The sequence below is a fragment of the Diprion similis genome, chromosome 7 (assembly GCF_021155765.1).
Source record: "Diprion similis isolate iyDipSimi1 chromosome 7, iyDipSimi1.1, whole genome shotgun sequence".
Classification (NCBI taxonomy): domain Eukaryota; kingdom Metazoa; phylum Arthropoda; class Insecta; order Hymenoptera; family Diprionidae; genus Diprion; species Diprion similis.
Window position 1 is genome coordinate 3,257,834 of NC_060111.1, and position 16,648 is coordinate 3,274,481.

Consider the following 16,648-nt stretch of genomic DNA (forward strand, 5'->3'; position numbering starts at 1 on the left):
GCTTAGGCTCTTACTCGATTATCGAATATTCAACCACTAATTGTGTCATGCTGATAATTTAAAGCGGCGAATTTGTTACATCGTAAAAATTTACTGACTTTCAAGGAGGCGAATAAAGTTCTTTGTCAAAATACACATTATGAATTAAAGTTTACGCGAAACATTGTATGTGAGGGTGGAAGGGGGGCGGGGGGTATAAAATACCGTTGGTAGTAGTAATTAAAATTGCGCTACATTGAAGACTCAAACTTGACCGTGTCTATGTTTGTTGGTTTAATCTTGAAGAGATTGCTTGATAAAAATATAATTTATTATATTTCGTAGGAAGATAACTTCTCTGGACCTTAGACAATGACGCTGTATGAGCGCTGTCTCAAAGTGTTTAAATTCGTCGTTAAAAATTGAACCACTGACCTCACCGTAATATTATCGTAAATTATCTGTGAGAAGAGAAAAAAAAAAAAAGGAGTGATTAAACCAGACTGCGGAAAAAAACGTGACACACATTGCATCACGTGCCACTCGTGTATATCTTTCGAAAAAAATTGATAAATTAGAATAAAAAAGAAAAAGAAAAAAGAAGAGCATATTTTCTCAGATCAATTTATTGATATACTAATTTCGTACAAATATAGCGTGGTATAAATTTATAATGAGAGGAAACCAAGAGAAAAGAGTATTTTATCACATTTGAAAGTTTTCAACAATATTGCAACACAAATAGATAATTTTTATTTATCAGAAACACACACAAACATACGATAATATAATATAATATAATATAATCTAAAAATAAGGCACGAGTTTTGCGAATAGCAGATACACTATACATCGAGCAGTATTTGAACTCAGTAATATATAATCTCATCATTCTGTACAAGTTCTCGCATGCGGCTGGAACGCACACTGTGAAACGTGTTTAAGCGAGACACACTCAAATCTCTTCTTCGCTGAATAAACAACGTAATTCTCACAACCCCAGCTCCATTTCCGTGACGTTTAATAATAAGACTACGTCAGAAAATTGGCTACCAGGGTTAACACTTGATAACATGCAACACCATTTGCTCCTGCAGGGAATGACCTCGAAGCATCTTAACGTGGACTCGGTGCCTCGCTTCTGCTACGATGAACAATCTGCCGACGTTCGCTGACGAGCTGCATCAACTTCGCTCTCGGGCTTCCTGGGTACCTGAACCCGTTCCTGACGCTGGCCACGGTGTCGATGGACTCGGAACTGGCATCGAGTTGATCGCTGGAACTGGTCCCACCATCGCTGCGATATTCCCTTCCGGAAGACTCCCTCCCCGCTTCTGGAACCGCTAGGAAACATCTTGGAGCCTCGAGGTCACCGGGCCGCCACAGGACCTTCGGTTCCTCTGGGTCACGGTGCCTTCTTCGTGGCCTCGGACTCTTCACCCTAAGGTCGGAGACCCGCGTGGACCGCCGAAAGTAGGGCTTCGCTGACCTGGCGAGACGTCGGGGGCTCGTCGCTTCCATCAACTGCTGGAATATCCTGGTCTCGACGTCACTCGAGAGCTTTTTCGGGCTGGAAGATGGCGTCTCTTCATCACTGACACAGGCGAGCTCCTCGAAACTGGAGCTGAGGTGTTCCGGACGATGAAACGGAGTCTGGCCTGAGTCTACTAGATTGAAGCTAGTAGCAGCAGACTCCAAACTGAGGCCGTACTTCTCGAAGAGGAACTTATCGTGCTGGACCGCGTTCTCTATGCAGTTCTCCAGCTTCTCAATACCCCTAAGGCAGTTTCTATACGAGTCTATCGGGACGTTGAATTCCTCCTGCTTCAGGTACTCGTCCGTGTCGTCCTTCAGACTGACTCGTCGACCTTGGTACTCGATAAAGTCCTCGTCTCCGGCGTTGTGGAACGTCATACTCGCGCCGAAGAACTCGTTCATGGTGTTCATGTTGTGGACGAAGGCGGTGGCCTCGTCGAGGTACGAAGCGAACACTTCCATCCTCGCGCCACAGCATGGACCATCCTCGTCGCTAACCACCGCGTTTTCACACCCATCCGAATCGCTGGTCCCCGACTCCCCACGCTCACCGAACAACAACGGCGTGAACCTGACCCTCTTCATATCCAAATCGTTACGCTTTGCCTGCACAGCGTCGGATTCCTCGTCTGAGTTGTAGAGCGGCCCAGACCTGACCGTCTCCGAGCTTTCGGAAATGGAGGATATGTCGTCCCTGAAGCTGGCCTCGCTCGCACTGCAGTCCTGCGGCGTCGAGGCGTTCATCTTCAGCGTCTTGTCCATCAAACCATCACTGTCCGACGAAAGCGCGTTCTTTATTATCGGCTTCGGTCTGCGAGCCTCGCTTCCGCGCGGCCGGCTGGACGGCTTCGAGTTTGAAAAGGAAACCTTCTTCTTCAGGTTACCCCTGCAGCCCTCTTCGCTCTCCGGAGTCTCGATCCGGCTTATGTCACCCGATTCTCCGACAATCGGGACGAAGCAGCTTCTGCCCAGGACTAGAGTCTCGTAATCGTGAACCCGAGAGGTGTCGACCGCCGATACCATCAACCTTGGTAATTCGATCGCCTCCTCAGCGAAATCTTCCTCGATCCGAGACTCGTATGGCTCCTTTTTCGTATGTGCTACAACGTCCGGGGGGCAGAGAGCTTCGTCTACTCTCAACGTGCTTTTTCCGCGCGTTTCTTCCGGGTCTAGACTGTCGTCAGAGAAGCTTGAATCAGCGTCGATACCGCTATTCGCAAGCATTTTAGCGACTAGAAGTGGCGACTTTAGCTCTTCAGCATCGAGCTTCGCGCTGGGTTTCAGCAAATTGTACTTGGCGTCACTGGCCGAAGTCAAGACAGAATGTGAGGGTAGTTTTCTCGATGTGGTATCAAAGAACTTGAGGTCTTCAGTCCTAAGTTTTCGCCAACACGTGTCTCGCCTTGACTGCCAGGCGATCTTTGCGTCGAAGAAATTCATCCCCTCGATTTCGGTGCTCCTCTCGCTTGTTTCTGGACCGAAAGATGTTCCCACAGAATTCGTCAGTTTCAGCGATGTCTTCGGAGTAATGTGCTCGGTCAAATCCGGCATTAGTTCAGCTGCCACGCAGCGGTCATTGACCTTAGCGCAGCTTTTCGGATCTTCGAAGATGTTCTCGATCCTGAAAGTCCTTCCATCGCTCTGGCAAGACGCTGACCGCGTTGCGACAGTCTGCAACGATTCAGCAGGCAGAATGTGGCTCGTTTTTAAATCCTCATCCACCACGCGCGGAGACTTGCCCTGACCTTTGTTCTCTGTTTCGTCGTCCCTGACCCTGGCTGAAACCTTTTCCTCGGCCATCGAAGAGGCATTCGCTTCCGTCACTGCAATTTTAGAATCGAGCAAATTTGGGGACTCTATAGTGATGCTCAGCATATCCGGTAAGGTGATGGAAATCACGCTGCGCTCCACACCGCAGGAAACTGGATTTGAATTAACCTGATGACAGCACTCTTGTGGGCCATGACAAACGTTAAATCCTTTGTGACAATCAGCCAACTTTTTTGAGCAGTGTAAAGGACGTTCAGTACAGGTTTGCGACGCGGCACAAAATCTAGTCTGCGAAAACTCCGCTGTTGTGTTCGTCGAGTTCTCCGCGTAGCTTGGCTTTCGTGGAAACGCCCAAGTTTCCAGAGTGTCATCGTCAGAGGTTGCGTCAAAGTCACGATCCTCGGTGACCACTCCAGCGTCTCTGCAACGCACTGTTTTGGAGAACCTTTCGGTCAAAGTGGCCATCTCCTTGACTCTCGTGACTGGAAAGACTGGCAAGAATTCAGTCCCAGTTTGTTGGCAGTCTTCACTCAAGTCAGTGGTGACTGCCGCGTCTTTGGTCTCCACCTTGGGGTCATCCGTGAGAGATGCAGTGTCCTTGACACGAACTGTGGACGCAACGTCGGTCTGGGTGTCGGCGCAGGTCTTCCTCCGCTTGGCCAGCATCTTCCGCGATATCTCCTGAAGCTTCATCCGCGTCGCGTTGGCCAGTTTCACTTCAGAGCCCTCCCGCGACCTGAACTCCGTCCCTTGACTAGCAGCCAGGGTTTCTTCCGAAGGTTTCTTCGTCGAATAAAGCCTCTCCGTGACCGCGGCAACGATCTTCGCCCTCCTGTTGGTCCTCTGGATCGGCGTCGAGGTCCTGCAGGGCACCTCACTTCCAACCGACCCCTTTCTCGTGGTCTTCAAGGCCGACGTCAACGCGGATTCGTCCTTGCTTACCCTCCGCTTAGGACTCTCAGGCTCCTGTTTACGTGGCGGGTTGTTCCAGATCCTCTGCTGGCCCACCTCCTTCGACGACTTCTGTCTCTGAACGTCCTTGTCCGACTCCAACTTTTTTGGTGAGCCTGGCGTGATCGAACCTCGAGGACTCCACGTGCGCTTGACCTTTCCTCCAAGGCTTGTGACGCCCACCTGCGACTTTCCCTTGTCCAAATGCAGGTTCGTGTACGATCTTTGACCCAGTCCGATCCTCCCCGCACCCTTTCCGGAGGAAGCGAAACTCTCCGAGGAGCCAAACTTCTTCGAGGTGTTCAAACCCCCTGACTTCTTATTTTCTGCTGAGTCCGTAGCGTTCGGCTGCTTAGCGTATACCTCTTCTGATCCAAAATTTTTTAATCCCACCTCGTTCCCCTCCGCTAGGAAGTTTGGAACTCTATCGACTAGGTTTTCGATCGAACGCGATGCCAGCTCTTCGAGGTCACCTGCGTCGACGTCGACCGAACTTTCGAGGATGTTTTCACCTGTGATTTCCTCTATCTGTACCGGTCCACTCTGGTCGTCTTCAGGCTTTATAAGCACCGCTACGAGAGTGGGAATGTCGACCAGAGCCAAGGCGTCCACGCGGTCGTAACTAACGGTTGAGATCGTCGTGCGGTCCTGATCCTTCTGAGGATCGATCCCCTCTTCCGAACTGCTCAAGGATTTCAAGGAGCCAAATCTACACGGTGGGGAACTTGACTTGTCCTCTTGGGGACGCTTAGATGATAAACTTTCCTCCGAGCTGTATTTACGGTGCAAAGTCGACCCCGAACCGAGTCGTGAAGAGGTCCTGTGAACAACTTCGATTGGTTTGCTCCTGATGTCTGGTTTCTCCTCGGACGTCTCTTCACCTCTCTCTGCATTCTCCAACAACGCTTCCGCTGCCGTTTTCTGCTTGCAGCAGCAGAAGGTACCGGATTCTCCGACGACCTGCTGCAGTTGAGAATCCGAGCATAATTGGTAATCGTAATCTGGATAAATTAAACAACGAAACAAGACTCACCTTTTCGGATAGCAACGATGTTAGCCTAGAGATTTCGGCTCTAAGCTCCCTGATCACCCTGGCCACTGGGTCCTCGTTGACCACCGGACGATTGATCACGCTCTGAGCCCTATGGGCAAAGCGTAGAGTGTGGGCTGTCTCGTTGTAACTTCCGCTGGCCGGCGATATCGCTGTAATGCAAATCAACATCTCGTTAAATCTCAGGTATCGTTTATAATTCACATTGTTTATTTAACTCATCATACAGTTAGACGTTCATTTCACAGTCATAAGATCAACTGGCGCTTTTCTGCATGCTTGATACTCCCTTCTTGAAAATTACCATTTAAATATCTGCGCTTAATATTTATAGTGCGCAATTCTCATGCAGTTTACATACTTGATTATGACTTTACACTGAGTAGTCAGAAGCTTGCGCGCTTCTTATAATCAGTGAGGTATTTCCACTGCAGTCAAGTCGACAATGTCGGAACTAATTGATCAATAACTACAACTAAGTTACGGTTTTATCGAGTTAACTCGCTCTTTGTGCATACTAGGTGTATTCCATACTTGTATCGTCTAAAGTTCTTTTAGTGCATTGTACTAAAGAATAATCTTCATATCTTTATTCCGGTTGAAACAGCAGACAGTCTGCTCTAAGTTCCTACGTTTCCATCACCCCTAATATACATATTCGTCTAGTACTAGAGTATTACAGAAATTGCAACTAGGAGTTTTCTACCATATTGCAGTATTTACCAATTCCCGTACGATTTTCTCAACTCTTTACACCACGCACTATCGAAATTTATTCAATCACTGCGTGTAAGCTAGTCTGCAAAATGATTCATCAATCGAATTACAATCCTGTAGACATTGGAGCATGAATGCATAATATGTAGTTGGTAAAGCGGAAATCTGATTGAATTTGCGCTTTTTAATTCATCCCAGGAGACCGTTCATCACTTCATCGATGTGTAACCTCACACAACTAAGTCCAAAAGGACTTACTGGCGAGCATGATAGTAGTAGCATTGCCACCAAGGGCATCCTTAAGGATCCAGGTAAGCGCGGAGTCCCTGTAGGGGATGAACCTTCGTCCAGGTCCAATTCCAGTGGTACCCCTATCCGCGAGTGCTGATATCACGTTACCCAAGGCCACGAGACTCTTGTTGATGTTCGCACCCTCCTGAAATGCAGATCTCTTTTATTTTCGTGGAAAGTTACTCGCGCTTGGAGGAATAAGAGGGGCAATTGGACGCCATTACACTAGTTTATGGACTAGCCTTGAGCCGATGGAGACCGTAATTACTATTTCCGGCCCTCTCACTACCGGCCAGGTCCACCAAATGAAGTCGAGCCCCTCGACCACTGTGCTGCTTCTTTTCTATGCCACTGCTGGTACCCGCAGTGGAGTTGCTATTCTCGGACCTGGACGTCAAAGATACCGTCAGCAACGCGTGGCTTCTGCTGCTCGTCGCGTTCTGTGTCGTTGACGCAGTCTTTCTCGCTCTTGTGCCCTCCTCTACCCACGACATCAACGAACCCAGGGTGGACACCGTCTGACGAGTCAGTCCTGCGAAAAACGTCCACATCCTTCACCATGTTCCAACAACTTTATCAATCTAACACGGTAATACCTTATGTCGAATTTTCGAATTGACCACTTAAATTGAGGTAAGAAGATTTTACCTCATCGACACCATATTTTGCAGTGTACAGGCTGCTTCAGGTGCAGAAAAACTCACCGCCATGATGAGAAAAAAATCGTGGAAAGTATGGTCGACTCTTACCTTGGACGTAGGGTCCCAGTCTGGGATGTTCGCGAACTCTGAGCCCACTGGAATTCGTTGATGGTTTCAGCAGATCTCTCACCCTCTCGTTGTAGATCTCGAGATAGCTGCGGGCGAAGGTTATACAAGTAATTATTAACCACCGTCTGTGATTTCAATCACCTTATCGAGATAATTTATAATCTACAGTCTATGCGCACCGTCGTGTTTTACGTATAGTAATGAGAAATTAATAATAAATGTCGCGGCCTTGACTCCGGAATTACAAGCCAACGTTCGAGGAATAGCTGCAGTGTCTTTCCATCGTTTAACGTTTCCAACCCAGAGCTGGATTACTTATTGAAAACTGGATAGGTGCATCGTCGAGGAGGCACAACCGAGAAAATCAGTTGAAACATCAGACTGGTCGAATCTATCACAGCGAAAGACTAGCTTCTGCAGCTGAAGACGTTGACACCCAGCAACGAAGAAGAAGCATCCGAGAAATTGCTACGATGAGTGAATTCCTTCGGCATCACTTTACTCCCGTCAATCCATCGCCATTCGTAAGTTTAATCGGAACCAGAATTGACGGTTGATATTAGCTCCTGCAATTCCAGCGATGATCACGCGAATCGAAAGAACACCCTCGCACCGATTTCCGCCACTGAGAACTTGGTGAAAATTAGATTTTATACACCAAGAGTCGAAGTCAGAGGAAGAAGAACTCTGGAGATCAGCTTCCTACCACGTGCCACTTTCCCACGCGGCCCTGATACAACGAGTTAACGTAGCTCGACCCGGGTTCCCAACATTTCACAGGATTCTAAGCCGGCGCTTACGACGACGTGCTTTAGGACGCTCGCGTGATGCACCGCGTACCTGCGACTTACACTTTCCATATATTTCCACCAGCTACCCTACGCGTGTAATGCGCCACTTTGCCAGAGAAATTGGATAACGCGATAGCCAAGGTCACCAGCTCCCGTTCCTGATGGTGTGAAAATTTCAAACTCGACCTAGTTTGAGACAGCAAATATTCCACAAAGACACTCAATTTTTTGATGAACAAGTCTCCATTATTCAATCGCTTAACAGTATGCTTTGTGATCCTTATCCACCTTATCCAATCCTTAAATTGATTCTTGATCTGCTTAATCCAACGATTAGTTAACACTTCCAAAATACCTAGCTGACACTGAGTAAACAAACGAGTAATCGTATAATCAGCTTCGGGATAAATTTGTTGCACCCACCAAGACAACTATGTATATACATCCCTATCGGGTATCAACGGTCACATATTTTGAGGAAGCTAGAAGAAAAAAGGGTAGGAAACGATCGCTGAAAGGCTGAGCGGTAAAACTTCTCAAGTGGCTTTCGGCCGCCCCTGTTCACCGATATCAATACTCGAAAATTAGGAAGTCGAAAGTCCGACTTCAACTCGGTAGGGTGGTGGGCCTTCACCCTTATTCGCCGGCTCCCAGGTGAGGCATAACGCTAGACGACTGACACCCCGGGGCTTCGTGTCTGTCGGGTATTACGCCGGTCTCGGGAATAAGAATCGATCCCAAGGTGGTGGGAGCTGGATGGAGATTTTTCAACACGGGAGCACAGAAACTGCATCGTACCAGGGATTATAAAACTACTTGCCAATGCCGCTGGGGCGCATGCACAGCACGGCGCAAAAGACTAGGGGAGAAAAAAAAAAGAAGAAAAATGAGAAAGTAAAAGAGAAACAAACTCTCGACTGAAGTTAAACTCGGTACGGAAACTTCTATACATAGCCTTCTAGCTCGACGGGTTAACTGACCCACCCCAACTAATTCTGACCGGCTACCCTGAGGTTGTACACCTTCTGATTGCACAGCCCGCTGGGTGAAAAGCATGACGAGGATAGTCAACGATGATCTTCAGAATTTAGCAGACTAGATACCTGCAATTTTTTACAACAACGAATTTCAAGGCTCTGAATACTAAACATCGTTTTGAATGGATGATGAAATGCGATCTTGACTATGAACTCGGCCGCATTACTGAAATGGCTGATTGATCGATAGAGTTGCTATAGGTTTAATTTCATCCTACTGCACAATTTCGAGCGATCAATCCGTAGGCCGATTCTATGTCATTGCTGAATTACACCGAATTACAGACCCGATTAAATTCGCTCTGGAATTGTATGTTCGGATTATAAATGAGGTTGCAAAACTTTGCAAGTTTAAATTCAAGACGTTATTGTTTATCCGCGAATCTCAGATATCCTTCTAGCAGTTCATTTTCACGGACTTACCGAAACCTTGGTACTAAACAAATTCGTTATTACAAATATAATATACCTTAGGTAGCCTTATTCGTTTATATTCAAACTTCCTGCTAGCTGAAACACGTTTCGCCCCGTCATCGCGTTGCATATGCACAGGTGGTTTTCACTGCAGAATGAAATGCCGTTCACTGAGTCATTACAAAGTGCAAAAAAAAAAAAAAAAAAAACACCGGGTATCACTTTCACAGTATAAAAAAAATTCAACTTGCATATAAATAATTTATTCTACAAAGAAACGTGGTCCTCATTCATATAAAATGTTGGTAGCTGCTTTTGAATCAGTATTCCGAAGGGTGAAAACCGAATACCGCAACCCCTATACGTACACTTGGCGTCAGTGATTGTGAGACGGCTAATTTTTTGAACCAGTCGGTTACGTTGGCAACGCAAAATAAGCCAGTTGGCAACGCTAATTCTACGTAAACAGAACGTATTTGTAATATTATTGTAATATAATTTTGTAATATTAAGTTAGATTTGATAGTTATGGGATCATTTAATGTTTACAAAGATTAATGCCGTCGAATCTTGTATTTAAGGTCAGATTCGACAGCCACGAGTTAGGTTAGGTTTAAAAAAATGTAACCTAATTCACGGAAGGCCGGTGGTGGCGCTGCGATCCGATTCTCCATTGCCAACGTAACCGACTAGTCGGAAAAATTAGTCGTCTCAGAATCACTGAGGCCAAGTGTACTACGTATAAGGGAGCCGAGGGAGCGGATTGCAAACATCAATTTGTCGGGCTGCGTTATTTCTGCGGTTGTCAGTCGATCGGTTCGGAATAGATGATTTAAAACTGAAATGTCGCGTCATTGAGATTACAGCTTCATATCTCTCGCGCTCCCGGCGATCCGATTGGTGTAATGCAATTTGACGTACTCGGCAGTCCGCGGTTCGAAACCCCCTTTGTTTGACCGTCTATCGTTGCCAGCGGGATTGTTTGTCGATATTTCGAATGGACCGCGGTATTTCGCCTGGGTATATAGGCCGCTACACGTCCGCAGTATCCGACCGTTCAACCAATTGTTTAATAATACTATTTCATTCTATCCATCCGCAATATTGCCCGGATAAATATATTACAATCCATCAGAGTACCGCACGCGTCGCTGATTCTGATTTGTGCAATGCACAGCTAGTCGAATGAATGCCTGCCTCACGCATCCCTTTCCCAAATTCAAAGCACCGATGTGAAGGGGTGCGGTGCGATATTCGTTCATTCGGTATTAATAGACTGTGATAAAACCCTGATTAACACTATCCATTAGCATTTATAAATTCTCGTCCAAATGCGCACCCTCTTCATCACCGAGGGGGAAATTCGTTGGAACAATATCGAACCTCCTCTATACTGCACCTAGACAAATCAACCCCACCTCAACTATTGCCCAGGTATGTATATTCACTGTTCGATGGTACCGCAATTTTGCGGCAGATACTATCTGCAGTACAATTATTCTCGGTATTCCAATTATTATTAGAGTTACATTTCTCCGCCGATCGTTATTCTCATTTTAATACCAAGTTATTTTAGAAAATTTTCTTGATCGAAACAAAAATTTATTTCATTTTAGTAATATATATATATTTTTTCTTTTCCTTTTTTGCTAAGGTAATCAGTAAAGTACAAAATTATATATTCATATTTAAATAAAATCTATTTATCTCAACCGAAAATATATATCTAGGAACCGAATTAAAAATTGATGGAATTTTACTAGGTAACAATTAGAAATTAATTGAGAATCAAGGGTGCATAATTATGCGTGAAAATATTTCCTCTCTGACTAATATTCACCTGTGAAATAAACGAGGCACCGTGTTCGCGGATATTTTGTTGCTTCTAAAGCCACCTCACCCCCGATAAGGGGATGCGTCCGTCTAGGGTTGCGAGCCGCGAGGTACTAAGCCTTTGGAAACATTCTCGGTCTCCAATTCCCCGCCACCTTGGCGCTCCTTTCACCGAGTTCACGCCTCGCCCCGGTATCCTTACACCCTAAGGATCACTGCACGCGTTATGTGGTCTTTAAAGTAAAACACCGATATCCAGGCACGAAACTCCGCTGAATCGGATCTAACTCTCGTTAGAATATTTCCATGCAAAGTCGCAAAATTCTCTGGGAATATTGTCGGAATTACCAACTGAATAGTGAATTTTTAGGGCGATTGGAAAGGATAATACATTTGAAAGTTCTTCTTTAGAATGCGAGTAAACGTTTTTTCAAAACTCTTGTTAATTCATCTTTGATACATTGGCTAAATTTTTTATTTACCGTTTCAGACAGTTCAACGACCTTTTTAACGAAATTGATCAGGGGCAGGCTTTTCGTGAATTTGGACACCCCGTTGGAAACATCCTAAGCTTTGGGGCCATTCAAATATTAGCTGACGCGAAAACAGGGGTAAGCCATTCCGAGAAATGTTATTAAATGTTACCCTATAGTTTTACGAGTTCCAGGCAAGCGTTGCACTGTTAGAAAAATTTATCTAAACATAATGTCCCAGCAGTTCTACTTTATGTTTGTGTTATTTATTACATTTTTCGTTAGTTAATATGACACAAATTGTTGTAATTTTAACACTTAAATTGTCATATTAAACTTTTCAAAAAACATTAACCAGCGTTTTAAAAAAAAAGAGAGGGGAAAACAAGCAAACATTATCATCGTTGTCACTAGGAGTGAGATGCAAAAATTTGCAATAAATAGATTAGCTAATACTTGAATGACCCCTTTCGGATAGCAATAAGGGTAACAGGAGGTATTAATTGCAATTGCAAAGCCCAACGGAGACCTTGACCGAAAGCGGAAGACTGGGAATCAGCAAAACGAAGGCAGAATTGCAGGGCTGCATGTCTATTACGCGACGAAGGCTGTTTCGCATAGTTCAGAGCTGCAGGTAATCCGAGAAGTTCAGAAACGTCGCGTGAGTCGCGAAAGCGTCGAGCTTCATTATCGGGAATCTCCGATATTCCGCGTCGTAATTTACGCATCAGACGAAATTTGCGCGTGTTGCACACGCGTCTGAGCTTCGCTGATTTTTGCACAGTTCCTTACCAGGAGTTGGAAAATTAATGAGCGTGGAAGCGCGTGTTTTTCAGTGATTACGCTCTTCTGCAAAAAAAAGCTTTTTCATGTTTAGTTTCAGAGTTTTATTATTTATAGTTTCAAGAATATTTTAAAACTTTTTACATAGAAATTAATAACAAAATGGCGGCATGGCGCATATCGTTTACTACTTATATGCGTCATGCCGCTATTTTGTCGTTAATTTCAATGAAAATTTTTGTTTCCGAAACTATAAGTAACAAAATCTTGAAACTCGAATTGCTTTAAGCGTTTTCATCATATCACGTAATATATACGTGATGACATGAAATTAAAGGCTGATCTAGATTCGGCATTTCATCACTTTTATTTCTACGATATTTTTATTTGAAGGAGGATTTCGTTGCAGAACAGTGATTACCGATTGCGCCATGCTGTATCAGGAGGCAAGGAATTACCGTCGAAAAAGTTTACACAATTTCGATAGAAATATTGTCGATACGGAATCGTTGCTGATGTTTTATAACAACCGAGTCGACGACTTGAACTGGAAGTTTGTGAGCCCAGAATGCATTTCTTCACTTATTAATGCAGTAAATTTCTCGGAACGAGATAACATCAGAGGCACGTTGCAACCGATTTCCACTCCCCCTGCTCTCCGAGTCCCCCTGTATTATTGCGAAAGTTTGACGGGTGTGCCAAAGTTCGACGCGTTCAAGCTGCGTGGTTAGAGTTGCACCTACCTACACACGTGCATCCACACTGCACCGTAAATGACAAATTTTGCGTTCAACTTTTCTGCAAAGTGCTATTAGGATTAATTGTACCATTAATCCGGTAAGCGAGATAATATCAGGAGCACGTTTCAACGAATCCTGATTTTCAGGCGATAGGTGCTACACGTTACACACGAGTTTCTAGAATTTCGTGACTATGCAGTGAAGTTCGACTTCATGGAGAAGAAACTTTTCCGTACGATGAAAATTTATATTAATTTTAATACGAGTTTATTAATTCTCCAGATAACGCAATTCCACTTTCAGCGTCGCCGTGTTTCCAGCTTATTTTTCCTAGCTAACTTTCCGCAACAACCGATCTCCCTATTTTTTAATTTTCTCTTATTCGACTATACCTTCTAGCCACATTAATCAGAAGATTTGTGCCGAACATCAAGCCGCGGAAAATAAATCCACAAATTCATTTCTCGTTAATAGTAATGAAATTTGCAGAAATTGAACGGTAAGCCTGAACCGAAAAGTTTCTCTTCAATATCTCCGAGTTCTCTCTAAATCCACGAGTCGGAGAAACTCGCGAGCTTAAAACTAGTTTAAAAATAGGGGAGCTGACGGTGCAGGTTGATTGACGACCTGGAACCCTTTCGAATCGTCGTAATGACGGAGAAAAACTTCTGAAAAGTTATACAGCCGACTCACCTGACCGCGGTATCATAGTAATTTCCCTTCTGCTGTTCCTCGAATATCCGGAAAAAAAGGCCCTCGCAGAGTCTCGGTGTGAGTCCAGGATCGTTCTGTTGAAAATAATTCGACAAGCCGTTATTTCTGCATTTTTCATCAACGCCCTACGTGTGGCGTGCCAGAGCCAGCTAATTCAACTTTTAATCAACCGACCGCGTTGTTTTGCTTCCCTCTCCATCGATCCGCTGATCCTAGCAATTATCCTTTTTATCACATTCCCAATTAAACGGGTAAATCATACAACGCTTTTGCAGCCTGTGCAAACTGGACGACGGTATGCCGATCATTTCAGAGGGGGGGGGGGGGGGGGTCTACCCACATGACGCGCTAGAAAGAAGGTGATTTTTAGGATATTTGATTGTAAGTTTAAGCTAACAAGATAAAAATTTTTTTTGGTGTCAGCGAAAGGTTTTCACAGGAATCATAAATTGATTTGTTTGGCGCAAAACCGATAACGATAACTTAAAAACTACTAATCTGATTGAATTTTTCATCTGGTATGCGTCTTCTTTAATATCATCCTCGTGATTTAAACCAATATTTATAATTATATTGTCTGGTTAAATTACTGTAATTGCATAATTATTAAGGAGATAATTTGTGGAAAAAAATTTACACGCTAATTCCTAATTATGCAATTACAGTAATTTAACCAGACAATATCATTATAAATGTTGGTTCTAATCACAAGGAAAGTATTAACGAAGACGCACGCTCAAGAAAGAGTCGATCAGATTATTAGTTTTTAAGTTATCGTACACGTCAAATCATCACGCAAACGATTTCGCGCCAAATAAATCAATTTACGATCACTATAAAAACCTTTTTCTTAATCGAAAATAAATTTAATTACTTTCGCTTAAACTTACAATAAAATACCCGAGAAAATTTTGAATGGTTCAATTGGACGATTTCTTTAGAAAAAAATCCTAAAAACGACCTTCTTTTCAAGAAAACCTTCTTTTCGTCGCCCCCCTCAATAGCGATTGGCAAATTCGCTCACCTTGGGACCCATCATGGTATAAGTTTTGCCGGACGCGCTTTGTCCATAGGCTACGAGACAGGCGTTGAATCCGGAGAAAAGCGCGTCGAGAGCGGAAGTGCCGAGGCTCTCGTAGACCTTCTCCTGGGTCGCGTGTCCCTCGGAGTCCAGGGTGGCGGAGTTAAAGCAGTAGTCGAAGCCGTAGCGTCTCGTCCGCTTTCGACTGTCGCCAGCCTTGCTGGCCGAGACTTTTAGGTTCGTCAATGATACCTCGGTCCCGTCGGTGTGGACCACTATCTCTGCTCCGGTCAGGCTCATCTCCCTATGAATTGGAAAATGCATACTTTTTAGAATTTTGGAACGCAGAGATTTCGAGGCGGTTTATTTAACGACAGGCTTTATGTTGCAGGTCGGAACGGAAATCCCGCTGGTGAACGTAATACGGATTCCACCATTGGATCCAGGGAAACATCAAAATTACCGACAATGTGCGTGTACTATGGAGTATAATTGTGGCAATCTCGATTTGTGAACAAGTTTTCATGAACGTTTGATTTGGAAGTAAGACGTGATTGGGACAGTGAAGAGTGTCGGTGTAGTGGGATTGAAAAGGCAATGTTGAGTATAATGACGAGTGAAAATATTTTTCAACTGGAGTGATGAGACTTTCGAAATATGTCCATATAATGTAAAAGGTTGAATTTAATAAATTGGTATACTCCTTGACTGTCTTCTACGCAATCATCCTATCTCTAATTAAAACAAATTATGGTTGGAAAAATATCTGAAAATGATGTACAGATTTTCCTTATTATAGTCATGGCAAATTGTGTTCAAATAGAAATATTTATTAGCAAAAATTCACGCTCGAATTAGATCTTCAGAAATCCCCCCCGATCAAAATCAAAGGTATCATCTGCTGGAGGGCTAGAAGATTATGACGATACGATTGTGCTGTTTTTGTCATTCTTGAAATGACCTAATGAGAAAAGTCTGAGCACATGATTACTTCTGTTTCTTTCATTTGTGAGAATTACGATCTGCTGCGTTGAATGTAATAATCAATGGTGTTTCCCGGACTTCAGCTTGATTTCTACATGTGTTGGGGTCGCAAATGATGCGCAAATTTGCTTTCAATAAAATGATTGGATTGTACGCAGGGAGTGATTTTGGACATTTGATTGGTAAACTGGAAAATACAAAATCTAGTGTGTAGGACCAGTGGCAAAGGAATAGACACAAAAAGACGAGCAGCAAAAACATGAAGGAAATGAGTATGTCGTTTTTTGGCTCTGTGTCTTGATCCGTTGCTCGCAGCGTATTTTCCGTCACGGGATCGATTGGTATGTCGTTTACTAAGGTGGATGTACTACCAGAAACTCAGTGAACACGAAAAGAAGCGAAGGGCCAGCAACAGAAGAATGTTGATAAAAATCTGCAGATTTTCGGCTGTTACTTTTGATGCGATGCTCGCAGCCTATTGGAACTGCGCTTAACCGATTCCTCTCGAAAAATTACGTCAGAATAGTGCCTCGTAGTATTTATTGCAGCACTTGACATAGTCGAAGGATTTTTTTTGGCCGGAAAATCTTTTGTCTGGGAATCGATCCGTATGACGCTTTTTAGACTAATTCGACGCCCAGAAACTCAAAAAACACATGGAAAATAGCCTAGGACCAGCAGCAGAGAAATGACGATGAAAATCTGCAGTTTTTCGGCTGTAACTTTGCAGGTGTTGCTCGCAGCGTATCGGGACTGCGATTAATCGATTCCTCTCGCAAAATCACGTCGGAAT

General features: G+C 44.2%; 1 protein-coding gene across 1 annotated transcript; it reads right to left on the reverse strand.

The window, feature by feature from the left end:
* Positions 1-739: 739 nt before the first annotated feature.
* Positions 740-15,877, reverse strand: LOC124407927. The gene is made up of 10 exons (XM_046884540.1): positions 15,863-15,877; positions 15,297-15,586; positions 14,875-15,175; positions 13,830-13,924; positions 7,045-7,151; positions 6,538-6,827; positions 6,263-6,440; positions 5,270-5,439; positions 1,073-5,199; positions 740-1,000 (listed from the first exon to the last, which is right to left on the reverse strand). The coding sequence occupies exons 1-9, from the start codon at positions 15,875-15,877 to the stop codon at positions 1,096-1,098; spliced, it is 5,550 nt and encodes a 1,849-aa protein (XP_046740496.1). The 3' UTR covers positions 740-1,000; positions 1,073-1,095.
* Positions 15,878-16,648: the final 771 nt, after the last annotated feature.

Bases quoted from the DNA above. Each gene is read 5' to 3' on its own strand.
- LOC124407927 (XM_046884540.1), bottom strand. The intron at 15,176-15,296 runs GTATTACGTTCA...TCCAATTCATAG, and splicing joins TGGATCCAATGGTGGAATCC to GGAGATGAGCCTGACCGGAG. The intron at 5,440-6,262 runs GTAAGTCCTTTT...TTTGCATTACAG, and splicing joins TACTACTATCATGCTCGCCA to CGATATCGCCGGCCAGCGGA.